The 21,668-nt window shown below is 33.7% G+C and overlaps 1 protein-coding gene across 2 annotated transcripts in view; it reads left to right on the top strand.

Moving 5' to 3' along the window:
- The window catches only part of MetRS (methionyl-tRNA synthetase 1), a 162,697-nt gene that overhangs the window by 138,605 nt on the left and 2,424 nt on the right, over positions 1-21,668 (top strand). For both annotated transcript variants that reach the window (XM_090381706.1, XM_090381705.1), the window contains exons 18-21: positions 4,656-4,760; positions 12,864-13,047; positions 13,272-13,358; positions 21,173-21,283. In XM_090381706.1, the coding sequence (XP_090237832.1) occupies positions 4,656-4,760; positions 12,864-13,047; positions 13,272-13,358; positions 21,173-21,283 (487 nt within the window). The remainder of the gene's footprint in view (positions 1-4,655; positions 4,761-12,863; positions 13,048-13,271; positions 13,359-21,172; positions 21,284-21,668) is intronic.

Below are 21,668 nucleotides of genomic sequence, written 5' to 3'. Positions count from 1 at the left end.
CCTTATTCAATCATGCCCTACAGTCGACCTTCAATTTCCTCTCAAATCTACAAAAACCTATGTCACTTAGCCACAAATCATAGATAACATTACAGAACTCTGAATTTTTTTTCTTCTACCTTAAACAAATTCAAATGTATGACTGCTTACAACTGCTCCCTGGGCAGTTATCACATGTAGCCTTAATAACTTTGGTAGGTGCAATATGGCCTAAGTAACTCTTGTACCAGAAACTCACATAACAGCAACTGAATTACAATGCATTAAATAGATGTTTTATGAGTTTTGTTGCATTTTAGAATGACTAATTTTACAGAACATCAAATTTTCATCAAATTAGGGAAAAGTGCAACAGAAATCTACAAAATGCTAAAAACAGTTTTTGGAGAAGATGCTGTATTGTCATTTGAAGATTTTTTTTTTTTTTTTATTTATTGATGCTTGCAAGGTTTTGAGAAGCCTGCTCATCTGACAAAAATGATCCCCACTTTATCATCAAAAATTAATAATTTAATTTTTTGTGATCTGGTCAGGAGTGATCAAAATTAAACTGTCTGAAAAGTGCTAGTGAAATTGGTATTTCTTATGGACATGTTATTTAATTTTAACACAAGGTTTGGGAACATACTGGGAACCAGCCCAGTATTGTACTTTGCATGTTAATTGATGGTCACAAAAATCAAGTGCTGACCCACTTTTTCTTCCATCATTACAAGTAATGAATCGTGGGTGTATGAATGAAAACCAGAAACAAAGTGTTAGTCCTCTCAGTGAAAAACCCCAACTTCTAAAAGGCCAAAAAAAAAGCAAGGCAATCTCAATCAAATGTGATGATCATGCTTATCATATTTTTTGACTCGCAGGGCATTGTTCATTAAATTTGTTCTGTATGGTCAAACAGTAAACCAAGAATACTATAAAACAATTCTGTGATGATTGCTCAATCCTGCTAGGAGAAAACAGCCAAAAAAATGGGCTCATGAGAATCGGCACTTGCATCATGACAACCTTGAACATTTGGCATTTTTCTGCTCAAGAATTTATTGCACAAGACTATTTGTGTGGGCCCCCAAATGCCATAAAAATGAGATTTAGCTCCTTGTAATTGTTTTTTTTTCTCTAGAGCTTAAAGTCCACCTTTGAAAGGTTGACAGATTTCCAACAACTTAGGAAATTATTCAGAATTCAACACAGGATCTATAAGCAATTCCAAAAGATGCATACTGGCTATCCATCCAGATAGCCAGTATGCATCTTTATTTCTCAGATATTAGTTGTCCCCAAACTTTTTGATCACATCTCATATATGAAACTTTTTTTTTATTATGAATTAAAACTTACAACAATGCACGTATGCCCATTATATAATTTTTCGAATTTTTTTTTTATGAAAACCACAAACACAAAAGATGGTACTTAGTACTGTGCATGGGTTGAAGGCTGAGAGAGCAGAAGGTACTTGTTGACATTACTCTTGATTTTTTTTAGATTGTAATTTTTGAGAACTGCATGTGAAGGAAGGTAATTCGAGAGAGCAGAATTAGAAGGGATAAATGAGGAGGAAGAAGAAAAGTTGGTTCTCTGAGTTTGGAGTTGCACAGTGAATGGATGCTGATTGGTTGAGACTGGTTTGGAAGAGAGTGAGGAATTACAGATGCTAATTCAGAATTAGCATCTGTAATTCATTTATGGACTAATAGGAGGGAAGGGCTGTCTGGTACTGCCAAAAGTCCATGAAATTGATTTTTTTTTTTTTTTTTTTTGTATCTACATAATTGAAAATTTAAACAGTTATTTCGTATATTTTTGTATTAGAAACACTGAAATAAAGTTAAAACAATAAAAAAAAAACAGCTTTTATTTACCTTGACCTTTATTGTTTGATACATAATATATAATGATCATATAGTAATTCCTGTAAAAGTTAAATAGTCAGAGCTAAGAAGCTGTAGTTGAGATACTGATGAGCCTTTAGTGTCAGACTCATTAAAAGTTTTTTAAGCTTAGCCGTGCCGTTTACAATATCTGGCATAGTTTGTGTTTTGCATGCCATCTTCTTTACAGACTTGAAACGGACTCACCAGAGTTCAATTTCTCTAATAGCTTTAATTTCTGCACAAAATTCAGATGTGCATGCATTTTATTTTCACTAGTTTTCTTAGTGGCCATGATTATATACTGTAAATGAAGTTAGTTATAATAAAGAAGCAGGGCACAGATGAGCACTTAAAGATAGGATGGTGACCATATCTGTAAACAGACTGGAAAGCTTCTCATCAGCTGCAGTTACTCAGTTCCTAGTTTTCCCTCTCTCACACAGTAATTAATGGTGGGAGATACACGGGAGTCTGCACATTAAGACGCAATGCAAGAACAACTGAAAGCAACTGATCTGCATGTACGTAATAAATGCGGTGCAACCAGTGTTGTCCTTCAGAGTGCATAATGTTAGAAAGTATTTCAATTGTTGTAATAATACACGTTTGAAATAATCCGTTTCTTTTTATTTTCTTATGGTAGAAAAACAACCTAGCTTCCCACGCTGTATCTTGCGTTCGTTTTTGTTTATTTCTTGATGGAGAAGGTATGACACGACACGAAATAAACAGTAACTTCCTTTTGTGAATAGAGGCGCGCGCTCACTAAGAAAACAAGCGATGTGTTGCTATAATATTCTCTAATGTTATGCATACTTTAGCAGTGTATTTAATTTCTTAGCTTAGTACTGACTTTTGTAGCATCACCAGCTTTAGTTTCTTTAGGCCAAGCAAAAATACTGTGCTAATCGAAAATTGGTAGCTAAATATAAACCGCACTAATTTGAGTCTTGCACTAATCGAGGGATTCCTGTATGTTGTAATGTACTGTTTTCCCGCATAAAAAGTTCATAATAAAGTATATACAGTGTATTCTTATAATGTTTTCCCACTTAATACATTTTTTAAATATAGAAATTATTTATTTTTAATATTAAAAAATATTAAACAATATAAACATTTGCTAATCGAACAAGTTAGTGCCAAGCATCATTTTAGTTTGTACTAAACCACTGAAGTAGGTGAAATGTCATAATTTTTGATATACATGTATCTCAAATTGTGAATGCCTTCACAATGAGCTGTCCTGATATTGCACTACCTTCAATAAGCAACTCTTTACCAGTGGAGAAGATTAATGTTACTTATTTTCGGCAAATACCAGCACCCAGGAGTGGTGGTATATGATGAGAACCCATTGGCAAAGTGTTGCCTTCGAGAATCCATTGTCGAAGTGTTACTTATTTGAGGTAGTTCAGTATCGGGGCAACTCGTTATGAAGGCATTCACAAATGTGAGATATCACAGAAACTATGCCATTTCACCTACTTCAGTGATTTACTACATACTAAAATGATGCTATGCACTAACTTGTGCAATTAGTGAATTTTGCTGTGAATTTTCTGTAGTCTGAGGCTTTCAGCTCTGAAACCTTTTCAGTATAAACATTTTGATATAATGGAAGTGACAATTGTTTTCATCAATATCCATAATTGGATATGTCGACCACATTAAGCATTAAGTTCTGATGGTTATGAACAGTCTGAATTACTTAGTGGATTGTTGCTGTCTTATTGTAATTGTGACCTTTTATGGTATGTTGAAACTCCAAAGGAGCTCATTCTTCCAACTTGGTGATGAGTTTAATGAACAGAATATTAAGCAATTAGAAATCCTCAGTTTAAAAATGTTTTCCATAGGCACAGTAAAATATTTATAAATTCTGAAATAATACTTAAAAATCATCTTTAACTTATGTATGTGTATCTTTTCATTTTTATTTGTGTAATTAATATTTCATACCCTTAGGTCATTTTCCATTCTGAGAAGTTTTCCCGCATAAGAAGTTCTAAACCTCCAGTCCCTTGGAAAACTTCTTATCCGGGTTCTACTGTAGTTGGTATGTACGTATTAATATATGTACATACTATATTGTATTAATTAAGCTATGTACATAAGCATAAATTTATTTTTATTTTGCTAACCTGTGGAAAATATTTTTCCAATTTTCAAGTATCGTTTAATTTTGTTAATTGTTAATGTAATAAAGTGTCAATTTGTGATCTTTACTTTTATCTCCTGTGGATAATATTCCTCCTATTTTTGCTTATTGGAATCACTGTTTAAAAGAATTAAAATTCAATTTGCAAACATGATCATAATGACCTGCTTATGACATATTGTATAGCGAATGGTATTTTATTATGAAGAGTCCATTGTAAAGTGATTTGATTGTATAGTGAACCAATCATAAAGCCAGGGTCCACTATATTTCATTTTTTTAACCCCTTGTACTAACGATAATCTATAATATTATTGATGTATTTGTTTAAGTGATTTGTGTGCATTAATTTTTCAATTTCTGTTTTACTGATATTTTATCACAATAAACTTTTAATCTTTTTGAATATAGTATGTAAATACTGAATTTTATTCCATAGAATTTCATCCTTCTTATTGTAAATCAAAGTAAAAGATATTTTTGGCAGTGTTTCTGCATTGATTTTTTTTTTAACACATGTGCTGTGCAGTTTTAAAACAGAATATATTCTAGTCACTTTAGTTTATATGCCACTCGTTATCAGTTATGTTATTTAATTGTTTTATATTTCTCATTAGATTACGAGATGCAATTCGTCCTATCTTAAACATAAGCCGTATGGGTAATCAGTATATTCAGTCCAATAAACCATGGGAGTTAATAAAAGGTGCACAAGCAGAAAGGTAAAAAGTTATTAGGTTTTTTAATTGCCTGCATTTGGAAGTGCATATTAATACACATTAATATGTGTAGATACATATTAGTATTAGTGAGCAGAGTGTAGTGATTTCACAGTCAGCTTTGTTTCCTTATTGTATATAATTAGTGAAATGTAAGTGTGACAAATTTATACAGGCAAACAAATATGTTATAAAGAAATTTCATTATAGTGAAATACAATAAAAAAACCTCAACACAATGTTACATATTACAAAATAATTTTTATGAAACTTACTTATTAAATGCAATTTTATATTTTTTTATATGAAAATTTTAAGTTTTTTGTTTTACCCTTGTTATTTTCAGTAAAACAAACTTTTATTATTCTGCTTGGGGAAAAAAAGAAAAACATTATAAACATGAAACTACTACATTCTCTTCCATTTTCAAATTTATAAAACTATAAACATAATCTCAATGCTTGTACCTCATCTATCAACATTTTTCACTAATTGTAACTATGTAAGCCCTTGTTACTTTCAAAATTCCTCCAGTAAGACTTTAGAATGGTAGATAGATCAAAAGCTACTAATCTTAAACAGACAATTAACTGCATAGTTAGTAAATCATTGTCAGTGCCAGATGTTAAAGATCAAAAAGTGTGTGTACCAAAATTATTTTTATTTTCTTTTACAACTTTTATTCTAATGATTTTATTTTATTTTTTTTTTTTTTGAATTTTTATTGTGCTAAACTGATATTTTCTTTACAGTGATGTTCATTAAAATGAAACATTTTTGCAATATTTTTTTCAGGGGATGGGAAATGATTTCATTTTACCAATATTTTACTGTAATTTTTTTAGGAGTGGTTTGTGTGAATTTAAAATTGTATTACATTAATTTTTCAGTTTCTGTTTTTTTGATATTTTATCAAAATAAACAGCTGTTTTTAATAACAATTACAGTAGAGCGTCAGTTATCTGGAATAATTGATGTCAGGCTTCTTCTGGATAGCTAAATTTTCCGGATAATCGAAAGTAAGGTAAGATTAAATAAATTTAATCTTACCTTACGATTAAATTAAATAATTAAGATTAATTAAATAAAAAAAATTATAAACCAATCTCGGAAAACAGAAACATCCATCCAGGCATTTTTTATGATTTTTATACAAAATAGACAAATTAAAAGATTTTTAAATGCTCTCAGTTTTTTCGACTTACCAATAACAAACACAGACAATCTGTGCGTCCCAGCAGCATTTGCATTACAGCAATTATAGCACGCTTTTTTCTCATCTTAAAACCTGGTGCAGGCATTTCTCTTTTAGTGGCTAGGGTTTTTCTCGGTGATGCTTTCCATAATAAGTCCATCTCATTAACATTATAAACGTTTCTTTCTCTTAATTTGCTATAAGTGAAGCAAACTTACTTTTAAAGGACACCGCTGCCGATTCGTCTGCATGAAGTTTCTCGCCTTGAATATCTAGTTCACGCATACCGTGTCTCAGTTTAAAGTTTTTCAGCCAACCTGTACTTGCCTTAAAATCTTCATTACCTCTTAATTTTTGATTAAAATACAATTCTTTTTCACACAACATTGAGCCAGACACTGGTTCACCTAAGCTTCATTTCTGAAGAAACCACAAATAAAGTGCACGCTCTAAAGCAGCATTTTCAGTTTTCAACATCATAGTTTTCCTGCTAGATCCTCCTTCATTATCCATAATTGACACAAATTCTATTATAGGTAAATTATAGGTAAATTCTGGTAAATTGTTGAAGTCCCCATATTAAACTCTTTGCAGAGATTTCCTAAATTTTAACCTTTTCTAATTCTATTAATAAATTCCGTTTTTTGTTGCAATGTTAAAACTACGCATTTTCTTTTCGTTCACATTTTGCCTTAAAAAATTTAGAAAAATAATAAATCGCAGAGTTTCGGGCCGATATTATTCTTACTGAATCTGAAGCTAAACTAATCTGAAATTCACTTGTAGTTTCCAAAAAAACCCAGTAGTCTCTGTGATATTTTACAGCATATTTCTGAAGGTCACAGAATTCTAAGGTCACAACCATAAAACAATAAAAACAATTTGCAGTTTTCGGTTTAATGGTACAATTTGTTTGTACCATTAAACTTGTTTGTTTGTACTTTGTTTGTACAATCTGTTATAAACGGGTAGTAAACTTGATCTTTAGCTTATTAGAATCAAAATTCAATTTGCAAGCGTGATCACTATAACCGGTGCTTACTATACTACCAGGTTAATAAAAAAAAAAAAAAAAAAAAAAAAAAAAGGACAAAATCAGCCTTTCAAATTATTCCTGATAACTGATGTTCCGAATAACTGATGATCTACAGTATATTGATTGATGTAAATGTTAGATTAAAAATCATAAACTGTTAGGTCTATGGATTCAGGTTAATAAACCAATTTCCTCGTATTTGTAACATGTTCCTTACAGATTGTACAGGAAACTCCATTGTAACAAACTTCTCAGGTGACTGTGAATTATTTTTATGTACTAATAATTGTAATGAAAATCACTCTGTTATTTAGCCAATATGTGAATACTGCATTTTGCCAAATGAGTGAATAGTTACAGAAATGTTTCTAGTGTGAGAATATCTTGAAACAATGAAAATATAACCCTATTGTAATATTTTTCCTTTTTTCCTTTGTGATTCGAGCATGATCACAAAGTAGTGGTGTGATACCAAATTCTTTTACTCCTACTAGAATCAACCTTTTTTCCCCTACCAAATTTTCTTCAGTTGAAAACAATCTATTTTGTCTTTATTCCTTCATTAATCATTATTATATTCAACATTTTGAATGATGAGTTTTGGTCATGATTAATGAAACAAAACTATCATTTATTCATTCCTCCAGTCATATTGAGATTTTCACAGATATTTTTTATCTTCATAAACAAACACATCTTACATATGGGTAGACTTTGCATGTAATTTGTTGCTCACCTGGCCCTCCTATAACATAGATCACTGTAGCGCACGATTTTTGTTTTTAATAACAAAAATTCAGAGAAAGCAGAGCTCTGATTTGCATTGATGCCATTTACAGAAATTTCAAATTTGCATTAAAAAGCAGTTTAGTTGAAAATCATAGAATGAAAAAGTATATTAAAGCATTCAAATACTTTGCATTTAAATTAAGTCGAAGTGCCACTATTCATTGAAAAAGCAATGCAACAGAGTCATCCAACTAAAAGAGCCTGTTGTCTTCTGAAATTAATTTGTAAATGAGCCACTTATTATTTTGGGACTGAAATGGTAATAATTAATCTCCTAATGACTGCTGTAGCTGGGTGGTCATGTGCAAGGGTGCATAAGTACAGCACTTTCAGTGACAGTGGTTGAAGTGAAGCCCTGTGTGACTGCTAAGTATGGTGATGTTTCTTTTATTCTATTTTGTGAACTCCTCTGACACTGGTCATCTCAGAGTGTAAACAGAAAATTTATTTTTATTTTAATGTAGTTTTATCAAAAGTTGGACTCACAACTTATCAGCTATTTTTGTGTAACCCCTTGGTTCCTCAATAAAAATAGGGTACTGCATGATTTACTTAGTGCGACTATTCACATTTTGGAGCAAAAGATTGGATTTTTGGGCTGTTAATTAAACCAGGAAATTAAAATTTGTAAAGGCTATATATTAAACAATCCATCTTTTAGGAGATTTTATAAATGTGATAAGCACAGACCATTTTAAAGGACCTTAAACCTTCTGTTTCATAGAAGTGAAAAATGCAAGTAATGTGTGTTGAATGATAGACAAATGATCATGTTGTAAAAAAGATTTCTGTAAAAGTTATACTAAGTATACTGTAAGAGGATTAGATTCCTGTGCTTAAGCATAATATTTCTCATATGCAGTTTTCATTATGTAAAGATAGGACGGTAACTAAGTATATTCACATTTCCATTTCAGTGGTCCTCCATGAGAGTATATTTGGTTTATTGTTTATCACTTATTTTGAGAGGGCTGAGTTTGAAATTCTTTCAGAGAAGAGGAAAGGGAGGGAAAACAATATGCAGACTATCATGGATGCAACCCTCCTCAACAAACATTTAACAATTATGTAGTTTTCTGGGAACTTCTAATCCCTAATTGTTCTGAGTTAGTTCATCCTCTGATTTAGCCCACAAAAACAGGGTAAATTAAAATGGGGACCAGAACAACAAGAAGCCTTCGTGAAAATCAAAAGTAAACTAGTTAATTCAACTTATTTTAGTGTATCCTCCATGTTGGTCAACCATATGTGATATTAACTAAGACCTAATTCCTATTTTTTTTTTTTTTTTTTTTAATGAAAATCACAAGCACGAAAGGTATTAGAACCTATTGTACTTGGGAGCATGCATGGGTTGAAAGTTGAGAAGATGAAAGAAGATACTTGTTGACATTAGACTAATAAATGAGGAAGAAGAAAAGTTGATTCTGTGACCTTAAAGTTGAGCAATAAAAGAATGCTGGCTGGTTGCAGCATGTGTTCAAACTGATTTGGAAGGGAGATAGGTGGGAATTATAGAAGTTCATCCTCTGGCTTCCATGGGCAGGCACTGTTCAGAAGAACAGTGCCCATGAAAGTAACTATAGAAAAGGCATGCAGCAGAAACAGAATGTCTATGAGACAGAGAATGAGAGATGGGTCATTAGTTTTTTACAGATGGGTCATTAATTACTCATGTGGGAACAGTATTCAATGGTATGTCTGATTTGAAATCTCGACAGAGTGGGTAGCTATTTATAAGAAAACTAGTGCCAAGAGTGAAAGAGAAAACCAAGTTTTTTTTAGATGCAGAGGAAGCAGTATTTGTGGTGTGCTTATGCCAAGAAAGATTAGAAGTCAGAGTAATCCCTAATAGAGTTACGTGATCTTGGCTAGAAATCTGAGTATCATCGAAGATAAGCATAGGAGCTGAAGAATCCTTTTTGTGAGATATGACAGGACTGAGTTTTAGAAGGATCAAAATTAACTAAGTTATCTTTGTCCCACTGGAGATCAGCATTTAAGGAATTATTAGTGAATATTCGAGAAGTGGTTTGTGCAGGCCAAGGTTTCTTAAACTGGAAGATGGAATTCAATGTGCAATCATCAGCAAAACTATAGATAGGATTTCTGGTCAATGGAAGAAGGTCATTAATAGTCAAGAGGAAAAGAGTGGGAGAAAACTGAACCTTGGGGAACACTAGCATTAGTGGAGAAGTTAGACTGTGAGCTGTCAGAGAGAAAAAATGGATACCCAATTACAAAAAACACTTGGCAAACCATAAGGTGGAAGCTCATTTAGAAACCTTTTATGCCAGACACAATCAAAAACCTTTGAAATGTCAAAAGCAACTGCTTGAATTTTGCCAAACTTTTCCATTGAATTTATCTATAGATGGGTAACATATGCCAGTATATCACCAGTAGACTGACACTGACAGAATCCATATTGGCAATCATTGATCAGATGGAAGGTTTCTAGATTGTTTAGTATTGGGTGGTTAATGGATTTCTTTATTACTTCAGAAAGAATAGAAGTAAGTGCAATGAGACAATAATTGAATGGAGGGATTTGTAACCCTTTTTAGGAACTCGTTGGAAATGAGCAAATTTCCAAGCAGCAAGAAAACATTAGTGGAATAAGAAAGTGTGAAAGGGCAACAGAGAACAGGAGCTCAGTAGCACAGGTTTTGAGAACAAGTGGAAAAATACCATCAGGACTTCGCACTTTTTTGGTATCAAGATTGTTCAGAATTCTTCTCACATCCTTTTGGAGGAGGATCGCAATAGGCATTGAATGGAGGGTACTGAGAATGGTAAGGAGGTGGTTTACCAAGGTCATCAATACACAAGTTAGAAGAAAAGTAGGATTTTAACAGGTGAGCTTTATCTTTAGCTGAGGTGGCAATAGAACCAAACTGGTTTGACAGAGGTGAGAGTACAGATGATCAAAAGTCATGGTCAGTAGCTTTCTGGTCAAGATACCAGAATGATCAACTAAGAGTAGAAAAGCAAATTTTCTACTATTAGCCTGTTCAAAATCTAGTTTGGGCTGATTAATAACTGCTTTACAATTGTTGCAAGCTTTGTTGTAGGCAGAAAATGAACCTGGAAATTTGGATTCAAGCCAATTACAGTGTGCAACATACTTATCTTGAAGAGTTTTAGCACATTTATTGGAAAACCAAGGTTTAGATAAATAAAAAGATTTTAAAGTGAAATGTGGAATAAAGGATTTCATCCCTACAAGAATAATTTCAGTGACATGATCTGAGCAAACACTGACATTAGACGATTAAAATAGTAATCCAACTAAAGACAAGAAGAAAAGAAATCTTGCAGATCATCCCATTTGGCATTCTTGTGATTCTAAACAACACAAGATTGAGAATGGCCATGAGAGACGGGTTCAGTTGTAGAAGCAGCTATCACCAAGTTGTGATTGTAGAGGACCAGGATGCCTAGAGTACCACTCACCTTGACTGTATGCTTGGAAGAGTTGTTTGCGAGAAAAAGATCAAGTTTGTTGGCTATGTAGTTAGGATTGTCAGGTATTCTGGTAGAAAAATGAACAATCTGTGTGAAATCATTAGTAATTGCAAAAGTCTCTGCACCTTGATTGGCTGGATCCATTTGACTATAATACGAAAGTTGGAAACATTAAAATCGCAAAAGGAAAATTACCTACCTTGCTGTTAGGAAAATTTTTAAAGAGAGTTAGTCAGAGTCCAAGTGATTAGTGGAGTTGCTGGGAGAATGATAGAGACAACAGATGGATTTGACAGAATTGGATAGAGAGATAGGGAATATCAGAGCAACATATGCACAAGTACCACCTTTGAAGTGAAAGGAATCATACAGCGAATAATTAGGACAAGATGAGCAGTGGTTGATTCAACCGATAATTGGAGTTCTGTCAGAAAAAGTACGTTAGTGCTTTGCAGACTGTAAGTGGAAACATACATCATTGAAATTGGAACTGAGACCATGTATATTTGTGAAATGAACAAGGAAGTGTTTGGGAGGTGTAGATCTTTTTGCAGCTAAGTTTGTTCTGTTAGTTTGACTATTCATGATGTATTTGATGTATTCAGTAGTAAGAAATGTTGGGGAGGACATGCATAAAGTAATGAAACTTTTGGATAGGCATACTCATGGCAAGAAAATACCCAGATCTCTGACATAACTTGGCTTTGACGATGTCCACCACATATACACTATTCGGACAGGCGCCTCCACAGCCAGGTGGGCAGGAGCAGCAGTGCGTAGCACACGCTTGATTAGACCGGGATTCGAGCCCGTGACCACCAAATACGGAGGATGCAGAAAGGTTAGAGAATGACCACCGCACATCCCCGGAGCAATATGGCCTTAGTTGCTAATGCTCCTAAAAACCAAACAACAACAACTAACTACAAACACACCTAATGAGTGAGAAATATTCTAAAATGCTTACACTATAAGTAAGCATTTAAAGCCTTGGGATAGGGTTCTGTTAGAGCCCCATCTGATTACTAATATTACTTTTCAGTGCATAATTGCTAATGTATTAACAATAAAAAAAGTCAAACTTGCTTGCTTTATAATATCTACACACAGTTCTCGAATGTATACAATTAAAATTGCATAAAATTAATTATCACATGCTACTACTTTTAATGATTAACAGCATGATTCTAAATATAAAGTTTGTTAGTCCTTTTTTTTTTCCGTTAATTTTAATTTCCAGGGCGAGAGAGCCTAATGGAATCATATTTGAAAATGATCAGTTAATTTTTGCTTGCATTTGTTTTTTTTTTTTTTTTTTTGTGTGCATAAACAGAAATGCTATGTAATTGCAAAGAAAAAAGTTTGGAGATTTTTATTGTCATTTTTGAATTAGTAAGATACTGACCAATCTGGAGTGAAATTTATGAAATTGATATTGAGAGATATGCTTTCTAAATCATTACCATTTAATGTATACAGTAGCTTTAGTAAATTTATCCTCTGTTTTTCTTTTTTTTTTTTTTTTTTTATAACTGACAAAATTCAGAATGCTTTTATTCAACAGGTGTCATTTTGTTTATATTTTTTTTTATTTATTTATTTATTTTTTGTAATATAGAGTCCGAGCAGGTAGTATAATGGGACTGAGTGCAAATATTGCATGTTTGCTTGCTACTTTACTTGACCCTTATATGCCTGATACATGCTTGAACTTGAGAGCTCAGCTGAATACTCCTAATGAATGTCACACCCTTGTCCCACAATTTACATGTCTTCTGCCGCCTGGTCACACCACAGGAAAGGTATGTGTTATGTATTTCATCTTTTCAACAAAAAAAAAAAAAAAAAACCTTATTATTATTATTATTATTATTATAATAATAATAATAAGGTTTTTTTTTTTTTTTATAATACAATATGCCAAAATATTCATTAAAAATGCTGTTTATTTAGAATAATAATTTATTTGTCTGTGGGATTATTTAAATTTGATAGTTTTAAATGTTATAAACCGGTTTTTTTTAAGCCAAGTCCCCTTTTCAAAAAAATCGAACAAGATTATATTGAAAAACTAAAGAAGAAATATGCTGGCAGACAAGTATCCCCAGAGAAAGTGAGTGGAATTTTTGTTGTTATGTTTTAGATATCTTTAATTTAAAAAAAAAAAAAAAAAAAAACCTTTTATTAAGTGTTAACATGATTTATTGCATTCATCAATTAATGATAATTTTTAATCGATTTTTTTTTTTTAATTTTCTGTTTGAGCAGTTTTTTGGAAACTTTCACCCAACACTGAATAATATTTGGTGATCTATATAGAAGTTCATTGACATTAGTACCATATTAAGAACAATGTTCCTATCCTGATTTATCATTATATTCTCTTTTTTTGTGTGCATTTTGTAGATTGTTGGCAACATTTTCAGTGCTTTATTATATTATTTGTGAATATTTCAAAAATGAAATGGAAATTATGTTCACTAATCTTTCATACTGTAAAAATTAAGAATTTATGGTCTGTTTAGATCTGTCCATGGTAATATGACTCCTAATAACTAACAATTGCATTTTTCTATTTTGAGACTACATGTGTTTGAGGGGGGGAACAGATGAGGATTCCTTATTTATGTGTGTGTATCAATAAATGCATTGTCCCATACATGGTTTATGTGCATGTTTCTGTTTATTGAATTATTTTTATATTTGAGTGAAAAGTGTGCTTGATACCCTTTTATTCTGTTCTCTCATTTTTGTTTCATGTGAGAAACTCTTTAACTTTGTTTTTTTTTTTCTTTCTTTTTTTTTTTGTTGATATTATTTGTTACCAAGGAGTGCCTAATAGAAAAACTACTGAGTTTGAAAGTGGTTTGGTCTCTTTATACCAGAACATGTTGGTGTATACCTGATAATGTCAAAGCAGTGCATCACACTTTGGTCATCATTACACGTTGACATAACTCTTTGGATTGGAAAATGTGCCATACAAAGTGGAGCTAAAGATGAGATTGATAGACTTAAGTGGATCGCAACGCAACTTTATAAAGGGAAAATCTTGTTTGGCCAACCACATAAACTACTATAAAGTGGTCACACAGATATTAGATGCAAGGAACAATTTTTACATTATATACTTAGACTTTAACAAAGCATTTGCCAAGGTTCTCTATGGGAGATTGCTGTACAAGCTTGAGCATGTAGGGGTTATAAGCAAGTTCCTAAGGTCAACTGAGGGAAGGCTGAAGGACAGGTGGCAGGGAGTTGTTACAAATGGGTCACTCTTCAAAGTAGGCCAGAGTTATAAGTGGAGTCCTTCGAGGTGCTGGACTCTCCCTTGTTTGGATTCTCTTTAATGATACTAATGAGAGAATGAATGATACAGTAAAGAAATAAATTGCACGTGATATAAAGGTAGCAGGCATGTCAATAAAAAATCCAAGAATAAGCATGTGGTTTACTTTATGCACCATGTAGCTTTTTTGAGATAAAAGGCAAGGAAGAGTTAAATGCTGTTCCTCATAATGACACAATATTATGTAATCAAAGCAAATAATGTATCTTTATTAACAAGTCTTTTTTTCCAAAAAAATTAATATCCTAACTACCTCTCTCCTAAAGTCGGTAATGCAAAGTGAGCCAAAATGAAGTTAACGCCAAGGCTCAGTGGAAAATTAACAGTACAGTAGTGGATGCAAAGGTACAGTAATGGGACTAAATGCAATAAAACTTCATACTTTGTACACAAACATACTATAAATGATTTTTTTTAATAGCTATATTTTTTAAATTAAAATATAATTAATGGTCTAGATCAAAAGTGAATACCATACTGGAGGAATACCAAAATTCATTCTGACATAATTCTTATTAATATATTTTTCTTTTTTTTTTTTTTTTTTTTTTTTTTGTTAGCAGGATGTTAGTAGAACCAGGTCTCACACCCGCTAATAATAATAGGTAGGCTAAGTTCCTTCAGAACAATACTGATAGGTTTTGTGGATGGTCTGATAAATTGCAATTATATTTATTTAATCTGCCAGTTGTAAGTGTCTACATTTGGAATATCCTAGAATATTGAATTTGGATTTTGGGGGCAAACCATCTTATCAGTGATTCATTATACCTTTGCAGAAACAAGTAGATAAGAAAATACAAATTATTTTCTTTCCTCTTCACATAGGTAGCTATCCAGTTGATCTTTATAAATTTATTCAAACCGTCAGCCTCAACTTAATGTGAAAGCAACATTTTCCAGCAATAAATGGCTTGCTGGCTAAAATAAAACTTCATACAATCTATTCTAAACCTCTTTCCTTGTAATTTGAATTGATGCCCACATGTTCTGGAATTCTCTATAATAGTGAAAATTCTGCATTCATTTATTTTACTAAACCTTTTTTAAATTCTGTACAGTGGGATCAACTGACGATGTTACCAACAGTAAATTCTAAGTGGGAAGCATTCAAGGAATTAATCGTGGAAGCTACTAAAAGTTTCATACCTATTAAGAAATATTGTTCAAGGTTTAGGCCTAAATGGTTGTCAAATGAACTAATGAGACTCGTAACAGAGAAGAAAAATGCATGGGATGCATATAAATTATCAAGCGACTCAGAAGCCTATGGCAGATATAAGTTAATCTGTAATCAGGTCACAAAGGAGGTTCGGCAGGCGAAGGCAGATTACGAGAAATCCTTGGCAAAAGATGCTAAGAAAAACAGCAAGGATTTCTTTACTTATATAAACTCTAAAAGGAAGGGGATGAATCTGATTGGTCCACTTGACATCAATGCTTCGACTGTTGATGATCCTGCTCTAGCAAACAAACTGAATGAGTATTTTGCATCTACATTCACACGTGAGGAATTATTAAGGTTTGAAAATGGCAGAAGGTTATCAAATTGTAGCAGGATACTTAATGATTTTGTAATAACTGAGAGCAAAGTGGAAGAGAAACTGTTGAAGTTAAATGTAAGAAAAGCACCTGGGGTGGATGGGATCTATCCAGTTATATTAAAGGAGGCGGCAAAGCAACTAAGCAAACCCTTAGCCATAATTATGAGAGCATCCTTGGACTCAGGGGAGGTTCCCATGGACTGGAGATGTGCAAATGTATCCCCAATTCACAAAGGGGGATCGAAGGGTGACACGAGTAATTACAGACCAGTTTAACTTCTGTTCCGGGTAAAATAATGGAGTCGCTGGTTAAAGATGCATTGCAGGATCATCTAGACAAGACTGCAGCAATAATTCAGACACAGCATAGGTTTGTTAAGGGAAAGTCTTGTCTGACAAATTTCATAGGATATTATGATGTGGTTACAAAGGAACTGGATGCAAAAAATAATTTTGATATCATATATTTGGATTTCAGGAAAGCTTTTGACACTGTTGCACATGGAAGACTATTGTACAAATTGGAGCAGAATGGTATTAAGGGTAAGTTGCTACAATGGATAAAAGGATGGTTAAGTGCGAGAAGACAGAGGGTGGTAATCAATGGGTGCTGCTCTTCTTGGACTAATGTTATTAGTGGAGTCCCACAGGGTTCGATGTCGGGTCCACTATTGTTTTGTATATTTATCAATGATATTGATGAAGGTATATCAGGCTTAATGTCGAAGTTTGCAGATGATACAAAGGTTGGCAGGGTTGTTAATGGCAGTGTGCTACTGCAACAGGATCTAGATAATTTGGGCAGATGGGCTAAGAAGTGGCAACTGAAGTTTAACCTTGACAAATGCAAAGTACTGCATATGGGTAGAAGTAACCCCAGAGAAACGTACCAACTGTGTGGTACTACATGTAAGGTGGTAGAAAATGAAAAAGACCTGGGAGTAATTGTGCAGGCAGATATGAAGTTTTCTGAGCAATGCAGACAGGCTGCCAGGGCAGGTCATGGGGTTTTGTCAATGATATATAGGAATTTTGCTAGCAGGGAAAAGGAGGTGATTATCCCTCTGTATAAGGCAATGGTCAGGCCACGCCTTGAGTACTGCATACAGGTCTGGAGGCCTCATTTTAGGAAGGATGTAGATTTACTTGAGCATGTACAGAGAAGGGCAACAAGATTGGTGAGGGGAATGAAGGGATCCTCTTATCAAGAGAGGCTTAAGTTTTGCAAATTGCAGTGGCTGGAGACTAGGCACCTGCGCGGTGATCTGATTGAGATGTATAAGGCCTTGAATGGGTTCAGCACGCTGAATTCTGATGGGATCCTTCCACTTGTTCAGATTACGAACCTAAGGGGGCATAAATTCAAATTAAGAAAGGACAGATGTAGAATAGATGTGCGGAAATTTGCCTTTAGCCAGCGGGTGGTTAATTGCTGGAACAAACTTCCAGGTTGAATAAATTTAAGGAGGAACTGGACAGGCATTTGGAGGGAATGGTGTGATTTTTTTTTTTTTTTTTGGCTGATGCTGCATAAGCTCATACATATGCTTTCTTGCATCACATGCCACTACTACTACTACCTTCTTAGAGCCTTATAAAGCTCAATCAGGTCAACTCTGAGGTGCCTGGTAGCCAAGCTCTGTAGCCCGTTCAGTCTTTCCTCATATGATTGCCCTTTTGCTGATCTCACTATGTAAGTTGCTTGTCTTTGGACCCTTTCAAGAAGCTCAATGTCTTTTTTCAGATGAGGCCTTCATACTCGAACACAGTATTCCAAATGTGGTCTTACAATCACCTTATATAGTGGGACTATGACCTCCATATCTCTACAGGATAATGTTCGATAAATCATCGATAGAACATCATGGGTTTCTTGGCAGCCTGTTTAGACTGCTCAGAAAACTTTATATCTGCCCATATTTTAACTCCTAGATCCCTTTCTTCCTCTGCTGTTTTTAATTCAACTCCACCAAGTATATATATTTTGGAGTTGCTATTCTCCATTTTCTGCATTAAAATATAGCTGCTACTTTTCTGACCATTCTTGCAGCCTGTTCAAGTCATTCATGAGGAGCGCAGCTTGGTACTGATCATTAACTACTCTACCAATCTTTACGTCATCTGCAAATTCTGACATCATATATTCTTTTTTAAATATTCTGTAAGAATATGTCTTCTATGAGTATTCTTCTATAGTTTAGAAGAATACTCATACCCTGGCACACCTATTGAAGGTAATTAAGCTTGTTTCCCTATCTTTCACATCCCGTTGCATCTCATTTGAAATGTTGCTACACTCAGAACATCTTGTCAATATTGGCTGTTGTGGCGACAAACAAGAATTCTTGAAGTGAGTGCAAACATTACTTTGATCTATATGCATCAGATAAACGCAGATCTATATTACCCTTCTTCCCCTAACTAGCAGTTTCCCTGAACCCTTAAGGTATCCTCAGTGATACTGACAAAAATCCGCCATTGTTCAAATGAATACTGTCTCTGTAAAATAGATTCCTCCTTCAACCTACCCAGCTACCTACAAGTGTGGGCCATGATGTTAAAAAATACCTCCCCCCCCCCAGTCTTGCAGATTCCCTCAAGTTTTGAAATAATCCACAAGGCTTTCAGCATATATAATTCATCCTATCCTGTCTGGGCAGGATTGCAGACACATGCACATTCTGACCTAACTCGCTGCATTTTTTTAGTATAGTCCTATGTTTATCCAACAAATGGTCAGGTCATGTTTGTTTAATATAGTTAGTCACCACATGAATAATAATGCTCTCTGTACCCCCCCTTAAAATCTGGCAGTCTGTTGGTAACATCATTAGTTGTTTTTCCTGGTAAACATCCTTCTTGTAGTCCACCTATCTTTATTACAAAAAAATATTACCCATTTCCTTGACAATAGTCTCCCATTAAAACTAGATCACCTTCAACTGGAGTGGTATGCACATGACTGTTCTTATCTGGGATCCAAATTGAGGATGCATCACTTGACTGGTCATAAGATATTTGAGTCCATGATGAGCTCCCAGTTACATTTGTTTCTAGACAAGCACTCATTTCTTCAGTGACTGAAATTCTTCTCGTAATGCACCAAGTTCTAATTTGAGATTGGTACACTCCTTACATCAGGTGCAAAGAAAAGAATTGTAGTTGAGCTAGGTTTGTCCACTAGATCAACCTTAAAATATATGGTACAGGCTATACAAATGACGAATTCATGACTCACGCCAGAAATGCCTCCAGGCATTTCCATCTTCGCCACAATATCTTTGGGCTTTGTATTGTAAGTTGTGCTTCTTCCTCATTTGTTGGGTCAACAAAAGCTTCTTCTTGGGCCGATAGGCATGCAGACCACATTCTGAAAGCCGTCTTTGGATAGTTTCTGCACTTGTTTCAACACCAGTGGCCATTTCAAAGTCCAGTTTTAGATCAGGAGCACTAGCATGGCAATTACGAAGTTTCAAATATCAATCTTGGGAAAGTGCAGTCACTCTCTTATGGCCTGATCCAGGTCTTCTCTTCACATCACCAGTTTCACACTTTAATTTCAGCACCAGGGATACTGTCGATTGGTGGCAGCCTATTTTTTCAGTGATAGCATGTGTAGAAAGCCCTTCCTGGGACAGAGCAGCAGCTACACTTTTTTTTCTTGGTGTCAACTGAACATATGGAGCCATGCTTGCACCTCTGCAAAACAGGATGCTAATGAACGTGTATACCCTTCCAACGCCGTATTTATAGAAATAGCTGATGCAATACCTTGCAATTACTGTCTGATGCAATAGAAGCATTTTCTGACACAATACCTTTGCTTTACAACAAACAAAATGACTGCAATCAAAGAATATCTTATACATTTCACTACAAATGTTATTACTTTTTTTAAGGTGATGCAGTTTTTTTAGTTTATTATATTAAATAAAATCTACAAATTATTCCAAAAACTAACCTACTATGAAGTTACGAATTGCACAGCCACCATTCATTCATCTCAAATATATTCATTTGTACCAGCCAATGAATGAATGTATAATATATATTGCAGTATACATAGCAAATAAACAGCATATTGCTGCATTGGTGGGTGTATTACTATGTTGACAGAAATCACTGCAACATGCAATTTTCAGTCATGCTTATCCACAGTGTTTTTACATGGTCAGTTACATTTCTTGAGAATTGTACATGGTGCAATATGCATTCCTTTAGCATGCTTACACTATTCATAAGTAATTCTTGAGAATTAATTATTGTGTATTGTCACTCAAAATGCAGATTTTCCTTTATTCACATATTCATCTGAGAAAGTGACTTTTTTGTGTGTGTGAATTGTACAAGAAAGCAAATAAGATTTCTGGCAGTAAAGAAAAAATCTTGCAGTGGATATCTGGGTCAGTAAACTTATTGATGAACCTATATTTGTACAGCTTTATCTTTATGCTAGTGGCAGTGCAGCTCTCCATACACTCTGCACTGCCATTGCAACAGGTATGGAAGATTTTCATTTAGTGTACTTTTAAATCTTATGGTAGAGGTATGATAGCTTTTCAGCTACACATTATACACTCTCAGTTATTGTTCTCACTGCAGGCTTTCCAACTTGATGAAGTGGTATTATTGTCCTTACTTACTCCTTTCCTTCTCAGCACTTGTACTGATATATATTATCTGTGGCTTCCCTTCAAGTACTTTACTAAAAATTGCGGTCCCCTTTTGTAAAAATCAAAAATGAATATTGTTAGTGCTAATTTTTTTGCCTCAGTTTTTCATCTATTGTTCCTTCCATTAGTTTTCAATAAGTGTTTTATAATCTTAGGTGCGACTTTTTCCTTGTCATAAAAGTGAATCTTCCATCCTCTTTATCTATTCACCAATTTTTTGTTTTTTTGTTCTATATTTTGTTTAATAAAAATGCTATAGAAATAGTTCTCTACCTTTATTTTAGTAATTGATTTTATTTCTAGTTCAGAATAATCAGTGACAGTTGTTGCTTACTGACTATTTTATCTCTATTTGGCCTAGAATTCTGATGCACCTAAATCGAAAGTTGCTTCTGCATCATCTGGTATTACAATTACAAATGGAATTGATCAAGCTGAGATAGAGAAACTTACTGCTTTGATAGCTCAGCAGGTAGTGTTTTTTTTTTTTTTTTTACTTGTGTTTCATTTGTATTAGTAGTGGTTAAACAACAGTTTAACCACTACTATTAATTTTTAATTAAAAAATGCTGCACTGTTTTTAAAATAAAGAAATTGTGTGAATTATGAGAAAAATACTAGTTGTGATGATGATGCACTGCACTATTTTTAATCAATTATGCATTATGAAACTGTTAAGTCTAAAAAAATAAATTTAATGAGGAGTAGTTACAACAAATGCTACAGTTTTTTATTTATTATATTCATTAGGAAAGAGCACTAATTGCAAGAAAACTGTGTTATATATTTATTAATTATTTAATTGATTAAAATAAGTTGTGCGGATTGAGTGGTATTGTAATATGTTTGTTGTTGTT

The sequence above is a fragment of the Mastigoproctus giganteus genome, chromosome 9 (genome assembly GCF_048544385.1).
Source record: "Mastigoproctus giganteus isolate SK-2022 chromosome 9, ASM4854438v1, whole genome shotgun sequence".
Classification (NCBI taxonomy): Eukaryota; Metazoa; Arthropoda; class Arachnida; order Uropygi; family Thelyphonidae; genus Mastigoproctus; species Mastigoproctus giganteus.
This window is presented reverse-complemented; position numbering and strand designations above follow the sequence as displayed.